The 20,012-nt window shown below is 37.8% G+C and overlaps 1 protein-coding gene across 1 annotated transcript in view; it reads right to left on the bottom strand.

The window, feature by feature from the left end:
• Positions 1 to 1,382: 1,382 nt before the first annotated feature.
• Positions 1,383 to 20,012, bottom strand: part of LOC143021248 (uncharacterized) — a 55,688-nt gene continuing 37,058 nt past the window's right edge. Inside the window, exon 3 of the mRNA XM_076178647.1 lies at positions 1,383 to 7,083. Within this exon, the coding sequence (XP_076034762.1) occupies positions 6,106 to 7,074 (969 nt within the window). The 5' untranslated portion in view covers positions 7,075 to 7,083 and the 3' untranslated portion in view covers positions 1,383 to 6,105. The remainder of the gene's footprint in view (positions 7,084 to 20,012) is intronic.

The raw sequence follows: 20,012 nt of genomic DNA, 5'->3' as shown, positions 1-20,012 counted from the left end.
TTCTCTTATGTTCCACGTTTCTGCCCCATACAGTGTTGTTGGGGCAGTGACTAATTATACAGTCAGTCTCAGTTGCTGCCTCACACTTGGCATCAACGTCCAGATGGTAACCAACCCAGGGGAACCCTGATGAGACTGTGAGGCAGCAGTTGACTTCCCTTCACCCTGCTTTTGAATCCTGCTTAAAGTACTAGTCTTCTTAGGAGATTGGAGAAAGAAGGCTGCAGGACCTCAAAATGTGATTCAGAGCAGGTAGGTAAACCCTCACCACTGATGGTATATGTTTTGTTGGTTTTACTGTTTGCTGAGGTCAGGGGTTCTTTAGTGTATTTGAGTATTGTTTGGGGAAGGAAGTGGGGGAGATGGGGGGCCAGTCTGTTGTTGATATAGACTGGCTTACCACTGCTTCTACCCTTGTACATTATATTTCATGTATTTGTCAAATTAGTTGTGGAAGTATTTGGGAGTCTATTGTTTTTCAGTGGTTTGTTGGGTGTTGTTCCAAGGGCCTATGCCAAGTCTTACGATTGGAGATCAGAGGACTGAGTAATAGTATTACACTATAGAGCAGTGGTTCTTAATATTTTTACTACCACACCTCCTCTAGGAATTTGTCCTTCCCTCTACACCCCCCTTACATCTATAAGAAAAAGTTCTCCCCAGATTATAGAGAGAATTAAAAACATGTTCTTTGTCTTTCTACTGAGTATGTATGTATGTATTAGTGAGATAATTGACACTACCTAATATATATATATAATTTGCATGGCAACATTTTGCATTTTTTATTATTAAAAGAATAACATACAATTAAGAGAAATTCCTGCTTTTCACCAAGGGCTTGAGCCTCCCTTGGAAATTACTGATCCCCCAAAGGTAAGAATCACTGTTAAAGTTTGGAAGCATCAGAGGAATGGATGCCCCTTTTGAGCCACCTTGTCAGCATTGAGTTTGTGAAGCAACACTTGGCCTTCCTCCATGAAGTAAGACTTATGGAGGGCTTGACCTTCTGAAAGTTGGAAATGGATAAGGATGGTCCTCTCCTAAGCCAAGCAACCTCACTCTGGGGGTAATGGTACACAAGTTAAGACAATTTGACATAAATATCCTTGACTTCTGAGTTGCCAATCACTCTCCACTTGAACAAGTCAATGTAAGGCAAAGAGATTCTATCTTTTATTATCTTCACAAGTGGAAAAAGATTAATTGACAGAGTATGTAGTGAACATATATAAAAATATGCCTAAATATAGTAAAAATTATTCATAAAAGCATAACACATATGCTACATGATTTGACAAAAAACTTTCCCTTGTTTGATTTTTTTTTCAGATTGGGTACCCATGAAAACTGTATGAAGCTGGTTTTAATAGAAAGAATAATAACATATATATTATTTAATCTATGAACTGTGTCATACATGTCCAATTGGTAGAAATAAAAGTGTTTCCTGCAACTATTTGAGATGAACATTCTACCACCCATAAACTATACCAAAAGATTCAGGTTTGATAATATGAATTTCACTTTTATTCATACACAACAAATGTTCTCAACTTTCATAACTGTTCATGCCTAAATATAAACACGTACAAGTGCACCTGACTGTGATGGACTCAAAACCACGTGCATTATTAACAACACAACAGGTCATCAAGGCTGTAGTTTCTACAGCAATAACAAAGTACTCCTGAGGCTTATTTGCCTGTGTCTTTAACAAGCATTTCTGTAGCATGAACATCTGGGAAGCAAACTGGAATCTTATACTTACATGAATACACCTCAAATGTAAGGAAATACTTCTGATGGAGATAATAACAACTCATTGTAAATTAAAGGAAGCTATACTGTCTTGGAATGAACTCTGCACATGCCCTTATGGCATCTTGTGACAAGAGAGGTGTGTTCATGACCAAAGAAGCATAGGGTCACACAAAGAAATGGATAAAATGAAATATAAACACATCTGGAATAAAATTACATTATTCTGAGTGAATTAGAAATAGCACTTCATTTGTTTAAGGATACCTATGAAAATATTAGTTTCTTTTAATGTTATCCTGCATAAAAAATGATACATCCATTATGTGGCTTCTGGGCCTAGGATGCTTCTTTGCAGTGCAGAAAAGGAGGGTAATCATTATGCAACGTTACTGATGCAGAATTTAGAGCACTTGCAATCTCATTACATGTGGGCCACCAAATAAAGTAAGCACAGTGCTCTGCAAAAGTGAATCATTAAAATGTTTCAATTACCACTCTCAAATGGCAAGATGGTTTGGCAATTATGCTCAGTGGCTAAAATAATGATAAAGTAATTAATTTTGATTAAGACTGCTTCACTTTTGCAAATCAATCTATAATTACTGAACTGCTAACCTGCCCTTTAACAGATCCATTATTGGGGGTGGATGTACTTTCAGCAAAATGCATTAAGTTTGTGCTCACTCAGGGCTCACCTTCCTCAGGACTAGTCAGGACCACAGAACAGGAAGGTAATTACTTGTAAAATCATTGGCCTTTCATAGATGCAATATGAATGGAACAAAATTCTATCTTTATACCAAGGGCTTTTTCCCTTTTAGCAGGGAGGTAACCAAGTCAAAAGGTATATACCCACTCCCACCTATTCCACTCCCATCCACCACACTTTCTTTCCTCTTATCTTGGCTCCTCACAGATGATGGGCCCTGCATCCCTCCCACTGTCTTGGGTCAGAAGCAATGCAGTAAGACACAGAACATCCACAACAAGGCCGCTTTACTTAATTGGCAACCCCCCACTCTCCATTCCCTCATGCAGTAAAAGAGAAGACGGAGAGAAAACCCTTTGGGCTGTCAAAATATCATTCACACATAACCACTCTCTAGCCTCTCCCCCTTTGCATCATAGTGTCATCTATATGCAGCCATTCTCCACTTAACCTTATCTCCTCCTTGCTCAGCAGGCATTCCCTTTATGCTAAATGCCCTTTTCACCCCCATCCATTCAACTCATTCTCGGTCATTCCCTCAAGTTCGCTCCCTCCACCACTGCCTTCCTCACCTTTTACTAATCATTCTTCACTCATTCTTTCCATGTGTCCAAACCACCCCAATAACCTTTCATCATCCCTATCTGCCATCTTCTTTTCCACTCCACCCCTCCTCCTCACCTTGTTTATCACTCTATCCAACCTTGTAACACCTACCATACTTCTTAGACAAATAATCTTTTTCTCTGTCTCTCTGCCCCATAAATTGCTGTTGGCACAATTACCCCTTCATATGACCTCTTTACATCCATTCCCAAATGTCTATTTCTCATTACACTTTTCAATCCCCTAAGGCATTTACTTGCTTCTCTCAATCTACAATTTACCTCCACCTCCACTCCTCCCTTCCCTGCCACATACAACCCCAAATACCTAAAGCTATCCACTTCCTCCAGCCTCTCTTTTTTTAAGACTTAATTCCTACTCACTGACATCCTCTTCCCTTGTACATCTTATCACCTTACTTTACTCACATTTGTCTTCAACTTTCTCCTATCACATACCTTCCCAAACTCCATCACTATCTCCTTTAAACTCCCTCTAACCATGCCACAAGTGCAGTGCTGTCAGCAAACAACTGGCTCACATCCCACTTTTCTCCATTTTCTTTAACCATTTCCAATTCTCTGTCCATTACCCTCTGATTTACCTTCTGCACCACCCCATCCATGTACACATTGAACAACCATGGCAACATGAGACATCCCTGATGCAGTCCCACCTTTACCTCAAACCACTTACTCTCTCCATTTCAAATTCTACCACAGGCTCTACTACTCTTGTAAAAACTCTTGACTGCACTTGACAGCTTTCCCTTGATCCCATATATCTGCAAAACCTCCTATAGTGCTCTCTTGTCTACCCTGTCATAAGCCTTTTCTAAATCCATAGAGGCCCAAGAAGCATCCTCACATTTTCCTAATACAAAAATCTGATCCATGCAATTCCCTTTCCTCAACCCAGTTCTTCACCAATTACTCCTGTTCCTCTCCTAATGCTCTTAATCAAAACCCTCCCATAAGCCTTCCCAACCACACTTGATAAATTGATCCCTCTGAAACTACTATTCTCACATTTGCCCCCTTTTCCCTTGTAAAATGGAACTATACAGGCACTCCTCCAGCACTCTACCCTCCCTTAGCCACATAATACACAATCTCACTAACCAGTCCACTATTATTATTCCTCCCTTCTTCAGACACTGCATAACAACCATCTAACCCAGGTGTCTTACCTCTCATCATTTTTATAACTACTTACACCTCACCTTTTCTTACTTCTACTCCATTTTCCTCATCTATCACTAATTTTCTTAGTGTCTCCCACTGGTACCATCAATCCTTCCCTATCCTTCTCCACATTTAACAGCTCCCTAAAATACTCTGCCCATCTTCTCCTTACCACCTCTTCTGTTATAATTTCTCTATGTATCTTTTACCTTTTCTTCACCAAAAAATCATCTGATATTCTCCTAAGAATATAAACATCCTAAACTCTTCCTAATGTTCTCCTGGATACCAATACATAGTCTATTGAAGTCTTATCAACCATCCTTATATAGTAATTCTTTATCCTGTAAATTCACAGTTACAGTATTTGGTAATTACTACCCTCGATTCTATTTACGGTAAGAAAAATTCACAGATACGGTATCTGCTAGATATTTTGAAGAGGAAAGAGCAGGGAGAAGGTATGTCTGCCATATTCAATTATTACATCTTATAATGGGTTTGGTATACGGTAATTTCAATTTGTGGTAAGGTTTTCAGGAATACATATGTACTATATAACAAGGACTTACTGTACTTATGTTTGGCCTTTTTTCTAAACACCGTGTTAGCTATCATCAACTCTCTAAACACATCTCCAAATCTTCACTATGATTTTTATCTGACAATACACATTCCAACCACTCTGCCCTTTACCACTATATTCACATTCCTCCCAAAACTCTCTACACTCTTGTTTATTCAAAAAGCACCCCCCCCATTTCCTCTACACTCTTCTTACTTCCAGATCCATAAGCACTTACAAAAACCACATCTCCCTTCCCAGTTTCACCTTCATCCACATTAACCTCTTCAATACAAGTCATATTCTTACATGCAGCATTGGCTGCCTGATGTATGATGATACATCACAAATATCATTATAAAATATAAAGTTACAACTGCATTACTCCTCTTCATTCTGAATATTAATAACCATAGAAAATATGATCAAGCTAGTTCACAGAATACGGGGGTCATTAAGCTACAAGTACAAAATAAATATAATCAAGACATTGACACCAGCATCCTCTTATAAATTGCGCCTCATAAAGCCTATGTAGGCATCATTATATAGAAGGGGTTAACCTTGAAGAAACCTTCCACTCCACATGCTTACCTATCTCTTCACTTACTAGTATAACCAACTCTTCCCCACCTCATCCTCTCCTCACTCTCAACACCCTCTCCACTACCATTCCAAACTCAAACTCACCCCTTCCTTTCAACTTTAGTTTCACTTAATGCCGACACATCCATCTTCCTTCTCACAAACACACTGCCTATCTCTTCCCTTTTAGTCTCATCTGTACCACACCCACACACATTTAAAAAAAATTCTAAATTAATATAAGATTTACCATTTCATTTGTAGCTTCAAGGAAAATTTTGTGAAAACAATCAAAATGTACAAAATCCTCTGAATGATGATGTACTCAAATTCCACTACACAAATGCCCTTGTTCATCATGTCCCTGTGGTAATTGGGATAGCATTAATTCAGATGCATTGTAAGCAGGACTTTAGATATCAACTTACATGGACCCTAACTGGCATAACAATATCTTAAATTTATATAGTCATCATTAAATTTGATCTCATGAAGAAATGTCTGCACCTCCCTCTTAGGGTCAGCTCAAATTACATGCCTATAAAAACAATACATAACATATTGAAGGTCCATCCACATGTGACTTCCAAATTGCTTCAAATCTGATCACAACATATATACACTGTCATACTTTTTTCCCTCAAAGTGTATATTATTTTTAATAATGGAAATGCAGCACCATAAATGCTTCTCTATGATGACACTTCTTCTGTTGCTGTTGTTGTTGTTGTCGTCGTCGTCGTGGTCATTGTTGTCGTCGTCGTGGTATGCACCATGGCATGCCTCTTGAGACTGGTGTAATTACTAAAGGCCGCGTCACAATGAGAACATTTGTGAGGTTTCTCCCCTGTATGTGTTGTTATGTGCTGCTTGAGCTGACTTCGTCGGATAAAGGCAGCGTTACAATGGTTACATTTATGCGGTTTCTCGCCCGTATGCGTCATCATGTGCTGCTTCACGTGGCTCGACGTGGAAAAGGCCGCATTGCAGAATGTGCACTTGTGTGGCTTTTCCCCTGTGTGAGTAATAAAGTGTCGCTTAAGGTCACTGAATCGGATAAATGCTGAATCGCAATGTGTGCACTCGTACGGTCTCTCTCCCGTGTGGGTCATTATATGATCCTTGAGGTGATTCGAGTGAATGAATGCAGCGGTGCAAAATGTACACTTGTGTGGCTTTTCTCCTGTGTGGTTCATGAGGTGCTGCTTGAGACGGTTCGATGTCGGAAATGCACTCTCGCACACGGTGCACTTGTGCGGTTTTTCTCCCGTGTGCGTCATCATGTGCCGCTTGAGATCACCGTTACGAATAAAAGCGGCATCACACTGAGTACATTTATGAGGCTTTTCGCCCGTGTGGGTCATAATATGTTGCTTCAGGTGACTTGAATGCCTGAAAGCAGCATCACAATGGGTACATAGGTGAGGTTTTTCTCCAGTATGGCTCATCATATGCCGTTTAAGGTTGCCCGAGGTTGAAAATGCTGCATCACATTCGCTACACAAGTGAGGCTTGACTTCTGCTTGAGCAATGACATGCTCAGGTTGCTCAAAATGACTTTGTTCAAAGAATGCTGGATCACATTTGGTGTACTCAGGCGATGGAATTCTCGAGGTTGAGGAACTCTCATCCTCCCTCTCCATTCTGGAGATTTCTTCCATAAAGTGATACTGAAACACAAAGCAAGAATGTTAGAGGCCATGCAGTAAAACTGGCAAAGATGTATGATTGAGCACCTATTAGTTACACATTATATAAATATTTATACCAACTCAATGTAATATATAAATAAAATCAAGGACAGATAACACATTTTGAATTTTTCTTTTATTTCAAGATTCACAGTGAGAAAAATGTCCTTTGATTAAAAATATAATAATCTTAATTATTCATTTACCTTTTTAAGTAATACTGCTTCCTAACATAAACAAAATTTTATAATATATAGATCTAAGAACCACTTACACACACTTAATCTTTTACACAAGAATGCTTTTGAATAAAGAAAGGATTGAATATGTTGAGGAAAAAGCCCCCATATTAGAGGTATATTGTATAACAAATCAATCATATTTAGCAGTTACAGATTTCAGAAGTGAACACTATACACTGGGTTACATAGGATTGGCATTATTTACACTTAAAAGGTGAACAATATCTAAGTAGTACAACCTTTACCCAAGTTTTTACAGAAGTCAAAACTATGCTGTTATTTATACAATAGCAGAAGAGGCACAAGACAAATTCATCCTATTATGTTAGACCAGATACCAAACTATATTGTTAATGTATGTGCTTGTTAGTCGAAACATCCTAAATATATTTAGTTCATCAAGATGCTTAGAGCAGATGAGAGCAGGTTATGGAATGCCACATGAAGTCTGAGCCAATGATATCATCAATCTCAGCTGGTGAACATGTTCTCAACTGCCCAGGCTTTCCTCACTACACAAACTAATACTACATACAACTTTCTGCACATGTATGATCAAAAGGTTCAACAGACATGGAAAATGAATGCCAGAACCTATATATTATCATTACCTCCTCCAAATTAGTGGTCTAAAAATCCCGAGTACTTATTCCAGTAGCAATGCACCTTCTGCAAGCCAAGGTCATCAAATGGCTATGCACCAAAACTGGTCCAAGAACCTTTTGATCATGCACAAACTTCCAAAGCTTTCTGTAATGTGCTTTTACAATCTGCAGCCTGGCATGCTTTGTGCCAGCCCAGCATCTATCCTACTCACCGGGTTTGGATCCATCTTTTGACCCAAGAAATGAAGTGTGTTCTCAAAGGAAGACGTTTTGACGGTGTTCCAGAGCTTACTACCAAATCAACTGTGGCTTATGAAGCCAAACAAGAGGATTATCACAGATGCTTTCACAAGTTGCACAACCGCTGGAATAAGTGCAGACATCTTTAGAGCTCTTTGCAAGAGGGAATTTTTCAATCTGAATAAATTTGACTCTCCTCAGCAAAATCAGCTCTTCAAATTTTGAAAGACCACACCTACCATTGCAAGTATTTTTTTTTCCCACTATAAAATGGTTTCATCAGTTCTTAGTATAACAGCTGGGAAAAAAGTAAATAATAAATACATAAATTAAAATTAAATAGAATAAAAATCCAGCACCATGAGCAAATAGTAGTTCCATATTATTCTAATGCAAATTACAGTACTTATTTGATGCTGGTAGAAGCAAAATACAAAACACACCTGGAGAGAAAGAGAGAGAGAGAAAGAGAGAGAGAGAGGGAAAAAAAAAAAAAAAAAAAAAAAGTTGGCATGTACAAAATAAGGACAGTGACTTGGGGGAAGGTGGCAATGGCAACAGTGCTGAGGTCACTAGAAGTAAATGAAACAAGGAGGATATGTATACAGTACATTACTAAATAAAGTAGTTTTAAAGGGCTCAGTCTGTGAATGTGGTCGGTACGATGTATGTGTTAATTGAGAGGATCTGGACAGGAACAGAGGAAGTGATTGGAGAAAATTTGAGTGGGTTTAGAAGAGGATGTGTACACTAAGTTTTTGTTGTAAAGATTTTTTTTTTCTATTATAATTATATTTTCATCTATCATTATATTTCTTCAAGGCTTCCGGGACTTGAAGAAGGCATATATAGGGTTGAAAGAGAAATGTTGTGGACTATGTAACAAATATATGGAATATGGGAAAGCCTGTTGAAAATTGTCAAAAAAAATCATTGGTATAGTATGTATGAAGGGCGTGAATGGAAAGAATGAATGATTTGAGGTGAATGTGGGGCTGCATCAGCAGTGTGATATGTTTCTTTGACATTCAGCTATCCTTCTTAAATCTCTCCTTTACCATCTCTATGACTCCACAAGGATGGAAGTGCTGGTTATTTCTAACAAAATACTAAAACAATGGATGGGGTGGTAAGAAAAGTAAGTGCAAGAGTGATTTTCATATGGTATTTTGTCAACTATAATCAGTGCTTCTGTCATTAGAGACAATATTGCACTAAAAAGGCTGAGTCAGAGAGGTGGCAAAAGAGTTTTGAGGAGGGTTCCAAAACAAAGGCATAGTAGAAGTTAAAAATGGTCAATATTTTTGAGTGGCACATAGTCTCTAATCATTTGAGAATGCTGAATGACTTAGTCTGTGGGGATGTCACTAAAGTCTCAACACTGACTAATGCATGCAGTCATACCCTATGAGGTGAAAATGCAAGAATGCTAGGCAGAGGTTTAGAAATGGTGTGTGAGAATACATGGGAAGTGGACTGGTTTTTATTTGTGGATGACAATGTGCTCGTGGGTGATTCTGTGGGGTGACTGAAGCAGATGGTGACAAGAGTTTGGAGGGGTAAGTGAGAGAAGGAAATTACATAAGAGTGTATGATGAAATACTCGTAGTGATGAGATATACAAGAAATAACGATGGTGATAGGTTGAGTATGAGAAGCTTTAGGAAGGGGAATTTTTATGTATCTTGGGGTCACACATGGCAATGAATGGAGGAGAATCTGGATATGTTTAATAAAACTAACTGCTGCATGAGTTTCACTGATTGAAAAGCTGCAGTCCCACAATGGTTGGGAAAGTTCTTGGGCCCTCCTATAGATCTCTCTGGGGGTAGTTCTCGTTATATGCGGGGGTTCCGTTCCGCGGACCCCCCGCATATAACGAATTCGCATATATCGAACTATTGAACCTATGGGAAAAAGGGGGATACGTTCTCAACTCGGATTGATTTTTTTTTTTTTTTTTACATATTTTATTTTGGCAAAGGGCTTACATACTGCATCTCATATATGTTTACATACATTTTAGCATGTAAGTATTAACCTCGGGAAAAGACGCTACCGTAAACATCACTTATTTCGCCAAGCGTATTTTCTTCAGCTGTTTGAAAAATCAGTCTGTTTACAATTCACATTTCAGACTGCTTGCTACGCTTAAAGGTCAGATATCAACAGATATACCATTCGCTAAAAATCATCGTATTGCTCGAAAAAGTACTTTTAAAAGCATACAAATAAAGTTTTTACCTATTACAGAAGAATTTATTCAGAAAATTCACTTTTAATTGCGCCTCGCATACCACTTTTCCGAAGTCTAGATATTCAGAATAACAATATTGTTTGTTTGGCAACTGTGACGTCACGAACGCGGAATTCCCCGAACCTTTCACGAAGCGCACGGGCGGAATGTTTCGAATAGCAGACGACGCAATGAAATGAAGACAAAACTGTTTTTTGCCAAATTTGATAAGATGTAGATGGTGGAATTATATAGAATACTGTCAGTATGTTTTTTGATGTACATTAAACTGTAAATACAAAAAGTTATGGAAGTCTTTAAAAAGTACTTTTTCGATGATTTTTAGTGAATGGTATATCTGTTGATATCTGACCTTTAAACTGACTGTTGATGTGCTCTGGAGATACACAGGCAGGCTTACTGCTTAGAGTTTATCCAGTGCGGAGAATAAACGATAATTCTTGCAGTGTGTGAAAATTGACGAAATTAATTGGGGGCAGTAATAAGTATCAAAAATTAATTTGTTTGTGAAAAAAATAATTAATTTGTGTATCAAAAAAGCTTAATTACCTGCAGAAAGACAATGGTTTGGCCTATGAAACAGGAAGGATGCCTAAGACGATGCCGTCTGTACAGCTGCCGATGTTGTTGTTGTGATAACGCCGCAGTGATGCCAGCTCTACCTAGCTGATGCAGCCAGTGTTACCACACGGCTTTATGCGCACCAACTTCAAATATATAATAGGTATTTTGAAAAAAATAATCGGCCGCGACTATTTTCTTTTTTTTTTTTTTAGGTCAAATCGCATATCTTCGAATATATCCCCGCACATATTGAAAAGTGGTGCAAATTCTTGAATCGCATATACGCGAATTCGCATATATCGAGAACTACCTGTACATAGTATGAAGGGACGTCACCAATTGTTAGCTCTCCTAATGCGAAAAGGTGGAGAAAATGAAGTTAAGTTGATAGTGACCTGGGCCCAGTTCTGAGACAGTGTTGGCCCAAACATACTGTTGAGTTTTGTTAATAGGGAGACGCTACTCTAAGATGTCCATCTCTCAGAACCACCACATACAGATATCTGTTATTGGTCCCTGTGGAGGTGACTCATTGAGTAGAAGAAAAATATCTGGGTGGAATGAAAAGCATTACGTAGAGTAGGTACTTGTGAATAAATGCAAAGTAGGACAGGTGTTACAATAATGAGAAATGTGGAGATGAGACAGTGAATCATAAGTGTAAAAGGGGCTGTCAGACAGGATAGAATGGTGGGGTTGTTTGTGCATATGGAAAGAATGAACGAGGAAAGACTAGCAGACTTTCAAAAGCAGAAGTAGATGAAATGAGCTTGAGAAGACTGAGAATGAGATGGATATGGACAGGGTGAAGAGGGTTGTTTTGGATGCACATGGAATGTTTGTTGAGCAGGGAAGAATTTGTAAAAGATAGTTAATGTGGGGAGATTGTGTATGCATGAGAAGATGACAGACTGAATGGGATGTTCTCATTCATTTCATAATTAATTTTAAGAGAATGTGGGGTAAGGGGTTCACCATACAGTGAAATGGTGTGGTAAACATGCTTCGAATATCAGACTGCTGTGCCTTGTTGTACTGCTTTTGACCCAGACAGCAGAGATGGGAATAGGATGACTCATCTCCAAGATGTTGAGATGGGAGGGGAGGGGGGTGAATGGATTTTATTTGTTTATGATGTGGGTGTGAGCTTTGACTCAGCCACCCTCCCCCATAAGGGGGAAATGGTATTAGGTGTTATGCACACACACACACACACAAAAGGCCTCTTCTCCTTTATAAGGAGAGTGGTCAAGTTAAAGCATATACATATTCTTCACCCATCATGCAACCATCCAAACATTTATTTGTTGTCTCTTCTCTCGTAACTCTTTGTGAATGAAGGGTCATCCCTTTTAGGCCATGGGCCAAAATTTGTGTGATCATTCTATACGAAATTCTATTGCAACTCTTGCGAGGCAACTTTAATTTCTTATGGGCACTTACTTTGGACCACAGTGATACTAAAACATCAATGTTCCCACACTTTCACTAGCACATTAATTAACTACACCTAATTAAATTCATAAGTGGAGGTGCTAGTTCATAAAGTAGCCGCTAGGTGTCTATGGCTCACATCTTCAGCTTTATTTCAAAGAATTACAAAGGCGGAGCATGCCGAAAGGAGACCTTTTGGTCCATAACTAGGTCGGATGCAAAAAAATATATAATGGGGGGGGGGGGGGATATATATATATATATATAAAATAACAACAAAAATTATAATATAGATAATAATAAATAAAATACATAAATGCATATAGTTAAATAATAAACAGGTAAGTAGTAAATAATAATAGATTAACATAAATAATAAATGAAAATCATGCAAATTAACAAATAACAACAAACAAATAATACAAAATAAATGGTGGTCATTACAGCATCTTGCTTAAACGAATCTTAATTCTTCGAACTGCACTACATTGCACTTCACGGTTGGTGAAGTTGTTTCTACCCACTTCCAAGTTAAATCTATTTCCTGACAGTCTGAGACCATTATTTCTTGTTGGATTCTCAGTGTAATTTTTTTTTTTCACTTTTTATGTTAATTCCCTTTAGAATCTTAAAGACCTGTATCAAGTCACCTCGGAGTTTATGCTTTCTTAGGGAAAAAAGATTAATATGTTTTAGTCGATTTTCATATGATTTATTTCTTATATTTGGAATCAGTTTTGTGGCTCACCACTGTACTTTTTCCAATCTGTCTATGTCTTTAATGAGATTCGGTGACCATACGGAAACAGCATATTTCAAATGTGGATGAACTAACGATTTATATAGCTTGTTAATGAGAGATGGACTTTTGAAGTCAAAAGATTGCGCAATCAGTCCTAGAATCTTATTTGTTTTCTCAGAGGCTGAAATACACTTAGATGATTTGAGATCATTACTGATAATTATTCTGAGATCCTTCTCATTATCCACTTTTGTTAATGAGTTTCCAAATAACTTGTAATCATACTGTTATTTTTACCTATGTGTAGTTGGGAAGGCTTATGGGAGGATCTTGATTGAGAGGATTAGGAGAGGAACAGAGGGAGTAATTGGTGAGGAACAGTGTGGTTTTAGGACGGGTAGAGGTTGTGTAGATCAGATCTTTGTGGTAAGACAAATATGTGAGAAAGCTATAGGAAAGGGGAAGGATGTTTTTTGGGCGACACTGCTTCTGACCCAGGGCAGTGGACAAGGTGCAGGGATGACCCGTCATCCAGGAGGTGCTAAGACATGAGGGAGGGTAGAGGGGTGTGGAGTGTATTCAAGGATGGAATGGGTGGGAATTATTTTATGCCTTTTTCTTTTTGGCTACCTCACTTGTAAGGAGGAAAAAGCCTTGGTATATGTATGTATGTGTATAACCTTGCATTTATTTGTGTTGAATTTCATTAGCCACTTTTCAGATCACTGCTGTAATTTATCTGAATCTTCTTGAATATCTAATTGGTCTAGGTGATCATTTGCCATTCCACAAAATTTTGTATCATCAGCAAATTTGGAGACAATAGATTTTAGTCTGTGGTCTATATCATTTATATATACTATGAGCACGTCATCCAGGAGTTGCTCAGATGAGAGGGAGGGTGGGAGGGGTGTGGAGTGTATTTAGGGATGAAATGGGTGGGAGTGTTTTTATGCCTTTCCCTTTTTGGCTACCTCCCTTGAAAGGGGGAAAAAGCCTTGGTATATGTATGTATGTATGAATAGAAGTGGTTCAAGAACAGAATCCTGTGGAACTCCACTTATAACATTTTTCCATCTACATGTTTTGCCATTTAACCTCTTCACTCCGGGACACATTGCACGTCTGGCAGCATTAGCTGCCCGATGTGCGATGTTGCATCATAATAATCACATTATAAAAATAAAGTCAGTGCTCAATCGTTCGTTCTCTTTCACCCGTGAATTTTGATAACCATAGAAAATATGATGAAGCCAGTTTAGAGAGAATGGAGGTTAGGTAGGTACGACTACAATAAATATAATCAAGATGCCGACGTCGGCATCATCACGTACCCACTTGCTCCTCATGACGCCTACGTAGGCGTCACCGTATAGAAGTGGTTAAAACCTCACTTTTCGATCATTCAACCAATTTCTAGTCCAACTTAATAGGCTACCACTTACTCCATGTGAAGCTAATTTAGTAGTCTTTTGTGGGGGACGGTATAAAAAACTTTTGCAAAGTGTACACACATTAAATCTATATTGTTTCTTATGTCATAATTAGAGATGACTGTGTTGTAGAGTTCGAGTAAGTCACGCAAGAATGTTTCCATCTGAATCTATCTTGGGTATCATTTATCAAACAGTTACTTTCTAAATGATGTTTGATAGCATCTCTGATAATTTCCATCATTTTCCCAATGATTGAAGTCAAGCTTATAGGCCTGTAGTTATTTGATTTATTTTTGTCATCTTTTTTTAATATTGGAGTAATGTTATCTGGCTTCCATTCTCTTAGGACATCTCCAGATATGATGGACTTTTTTTAAGTAATTTCTAATGGAACAACAATCTCATTTTTCATTTCCTTTAAGATTCTTGGATGCCAACCGTCAGGCCCTGGTGTTTTATTAATTTTGAGTTTCTCTATACACCATTGGTTATCATGCTTTCATGGCTAGTGATCAATAGATCGAGTAAATTTCCATGTCTTGTGGGCTCTTTTACACAACCTATATGGCCATGTTCAAGGGTCATCCAGTCAATGTCAGTAAAATTGAAATCACCCATTATCAATAGGTTCCAGTTGCAGAAACTAGACAGTTTTTGAAATAACAGTTTGTTGTCTGCTAATGATAATGTCTTTAGCCTAAATTACACCCACATTAATTTTTTGTCCATTTGTTTGGGTTAATTCTACCCACAAGCTATCATATGCATCCTGTATTACTTTCTCTAAAACACATGCATGGACATTGCTTTTAATGTACAACAGAACACCCCCACCTTTCTTGTGGTTTCTATCTTGATGAAAGTGTTTAAATCCTGCAATATTATTCCGCTTCAAATTATTTACCATTTAAGCATGTTTGTTATTCCTATGATATAGAGATTTTCACTTTTGACATACGCCTGTATTTCTTGGAATTTATTCCTAATACTATGAGCATTAAAGTACATGGTATTAAGAAACTCATGATTATTTCTTTTTGACACGTTTTGTATTTCAACATCATGCCTTACATTATAATTTTGTTCTTTATTGACACCTTGCTCTATATTGACATTTGGTCCTTTATTGACATTCAATGCCTCATGGACATTTGCCCCATCATGGACATCTGGTTCCTCACGGTCATTTGATCTCTTATGTATACCTTGCCCCCTATGTCACTGTGTTCCACACCAGCCACCTGTTGTTTGCTGACATTCTGTTTGGCATCCCTTCCTAAAATGATATTCTGTCCTCCACTGACATTATATCCTACTGTGATATTTTGTCCTCCACTATCATTGCATACCATCATGATATTTTGTCCTCCACTATCATTATATCCCATATTGATATTTTGTCCTTTGACATTACATCCTCTACCAACATATCCTAAATTGATATTTTGTTCTACACTGACATATTGCTCTACATTATTTCTATACCCTAATAAAACAGATCTGGCCACTGACGAGGATATGTATCAATATCCTGGTTAAAACTGAGTCTATCCACATCTATAACGAAAATTGAAAAGAATTCCCCCAAAATCAAACACAATTGTTATTTTAAATCTCTGCCACAAGGGGTTCAATTTTCCTAGCTAGTCCAGTCAGAGAAATCAAGGAAATGAGGAAATCTTATCTAAAGAAGTAGCTAAATAGTATAATTTTAATCAAAACTTTCTAATTCGTGAAAAGGAATTCAGCACACAAATCTCACATAATATTTTCTAGTCTTCACCAGGTCATTTAAGAATTAAATAAGTCAAAGTTAGGTAATTAAATCTAATTTATTTTTAGATTATACGGTGTTATCTGTACCCATTGTGTCTACAGTCATTATTTACATATATACATTTCAATTATTTACATATATCTAATAATTCCTTAAAAAATATACCAAAATGAAAATTTCTGAATGAAAGGTACAGGGATTATTCAGATAATTACACACACCAACCTATTAAATATATATTTACTTCTTTAAGTCATTTAATTACAATGTATTTACATAAATTGAAAACCATACTTTTCAGGCTAATTTGAGTTCATCATCAGAACTTGCACTATTGTCAGACTCACTGCTGTATATATTTTCATTCCCATCTTGAGAAGAGTTGTTGTTGTCACAAGAGCAGGTATGATCATTACATGAACTCTTCTGACACTTACACAGAATATCCATGGTTACCTCAGATGGAGTTGGAGGATTTAACATCCACACATTGCTGAGCACTACTCCATCTAATTGCCAGCCATAATTTGAAGGATTGGGTGCATTTATATTTTATTCCAAACATCTTCTGCAGATAGCAAGTTGATATGATGCTTCTCTAGTGCTGTTTTAGACCATCAGCATTCGGGGGCAGAGTCTTATCAAGTTTACTCAACAATCTAAAGATGTTATAACGAGCATCATTTACCTTTTGGCATTCTGTTTGGTTGTATAGGTGACAGACAAACTCCTGTAGCTCAGAGAACAAATCCTATGGAAGATCCCAGTCTGCACCCAGCCGAAAACAACAAATGCCTTCTCAGAATCTAACCTTAACCGGAGGAGTTTCACTTTACCCTTACTTTTATAGGAGCTGATGCTGTCACATCTAGTAAAAACATGTATGTCAACAAAAGCACGGCATCCACTGGGAACATGGGTTTTGAATATGTGCAATATATCAATGATACGTCTATGAGCACCAGACCCAGTTTGGAAGTACAAGTGACTACCAAATCCAACAGCTAAGACTATGATATCTGTATCAGGACTCACTATAACGCTATCCTGATAATAAAGTGAAGCATGCTTAGCATGAAGAAGCAGCCTTGTATCTGCCTCTTTGTGATCACAACTTTGATCACTAACTTCAGCAACACATATAGAGATACCAGGAGAAGAAAGGCTATGGCATTTGTTACCATGAGCAACAAATAAAGTGACACCATCAAGGAGCAATGAATAACAGGTTGTCCATAACAAATACAGAAACTCAATCAGCATATCTTTGTTCTTTCCAAAGACATAAACTCTTTAAATTGTCAGGGCACTTTTTGATCAGGTCTTGTGACTTGATATATATGAGCTCCTTTTGAGGCTCATCTATCCCACTGAACATTATTTATGCTGACATCTGGGTATCAACAACATAATCAATATAACTGCTGCCACTGCTTCTAGCCTGTAACAACAAACTTCTCAAAATATTTGTGGCAAGTTCCACAAATGTATTTGGAACATCAATGATAGACTGGATTCTTGTCATGGCATCTATGAGTAATACAGAGCCACAAGGTACTTCATCCACATACATTGCAGACTTCTCTTACTTCAAGCATAAACTTGGCCTTTCTAGTTTTAAATACCAGATCCATCATTACTGACCTAAGATGCAGGGACTGGTGTCAGACTATATGACAAAAGTTTATGCAGGTCTACTGACCTAAGATGCAGGGACTGGTGTCAGACTATATGACAAAAGTTTATGCAGGTCTACTGACCTAAGATGCAGGGACTGGTGTCAGACTATATGACAAAAGTTTATGCAGGTCTATCTCACAAGACTTGCCAATGATTAAAAGCATGTTAAAAAGGCTTGTAGTTGATTTCAGGCTAATATTGACTTGCTTCCACCAGTTTTTAAACTTTCCCTATATCCACAAATATTTTCAGCTTTAGAGCTTTTATTGGTGAAAATATATCTGCATCTCAGAACAGAACTCTTAAGAAACTTTACCTATTTTTTTTGGCTTTTAAAAGATCTGTTTTTGCTTCTCTAAAGGCAACATTCCCCGATGACACATTTATTAAATCCTCACCTTTGTACATAAATGAATCAATCATAGATCTTATTGCATTTACAAGAGAATTCACAGATGTAGCATCTGTCTATTCAAGCCATATCAAGATCTTTTCTGTTCCTTTGAGCTTCATCTTTTTCAGCCATCAGCAAACATTCTTTTGAGATGGCTGCTCTTTGGTGATGTTACAATATCCATCTGTTGACCCCTCCTTTATCAAGAGGGATTCCTTTCATACCACCTTTGGTTTTGGAGTCCCTGTTCATGCTTTGCTCAATAGTCATGACACATGCAACCTTACTAAAACCACAGGACGCTGTTTGCCTTTGGACAGCAAATTCACTATCAGCTAGCATATCATAGACAGTTCTGTTGGTTTTGTTTACCTGTCTCATTTCATATATTTAGGAAGATATCAAGCATAGTTTACAGTCATAGGCAAAGAACCATGGCAGCACAGAGGTCAAACTGGACAAATGCAAATATGTCATCAGCATGAGTTGCTCTATCACATAACATCTATACAGGAGCTCCAAAAGTGGTACTTGACCATCTATCAATAGAGGCATTATACTTTTCTAAAATTATACCAACAGCTTCTGATTGAGCTACAGCAAAACAGTCAGGTGACACTCAATTCATTTAGCTGCCTAGCTATTGTTAATGTTTCATCAGTCTCATTCTCACTGAGTTAACTAATAAAGGCACTCCACCCTAGTCTTTGCAAGGCCTCAAACATGAATTTACGAGCCCTTATTACTTAATTGTAATAGTGACCATTTATTGAGCCAGGAGACACCGCCTGTGGTATCCGAGTTCAATTGACCCAGGCAAATCCTCGTTGGGATGGGCAATGGACTGTGCTATTTCTTTTTCTTTGTCATCTAGATGAAACCAAATCTTCGAACATCTGATAAATTTGAGCCAACTAGCATTAGTAAATGAAGATATTTCAATTTCTTCATCAGGGAATAGATGCATGCAGCACACCATGGGTGCTGCCATTTTCATGACATCTGGGACTCAAAGCAAGCCTGACTGGCTGCTCAATCCAAAGTTGGCTATGGCTACATAGCTGCTGGGACTTTTGCTATGGTGAATTTAATTAACCATGGCTAATTAACGTATATGCTAAAATGCAGGAACTGTGACTTTTTAGTTTTCATTTGACTCATATTTAATTTTCATAGTGATTTTAAATTGCTTCATAAGAGTTGCTATGGAAAATAATTGCACAGATTTTGGCCCATGGTCTATTTTCCCAACTCACTGCTTAGGTCTGGGACAATATAGCAAGACTTCCCCAACAGGGCCAGACTGATTAACCTGGTTTACCCCGCTACTTCATCATGAGAATTTAGAGCAAAGAAATTCCTTTTAGTTGCATCAGTTCCTCATCCATTCACAAAAACTCACAACTAACACCTATTTCTTGCCCTCTCTCTTCCCTGCTCAACAGACATTTCTTTTGTACCCAATGCCCTTTTCAACTTATCCATTCACCTCAACTTCCCCTAAGTTTACTCCATTTACCTCCACCTTCCCTACTCT

The sequence above is a fragment of the Oratosquilla oratoria genome, chromosome 41, assembly GCF_046742065.1.
Source record: "Oratosquilla oratoria isolate Oo_2021 chromosome 41, ASM4674206v1, whole genome shotgun sequence".
Lineage (NCBI taxonomy): Eukaryota > Metazoa > Arthropoda > Malacostraca > Stomatopoda > Squillidae > Oratosquilla > Oratosquilla oratoria.
The sequence above is the reverse complement of the archived record's forward strand: the minus strand, read 5'-3'. Positions and strand labels throughout refer to the sequence as shown.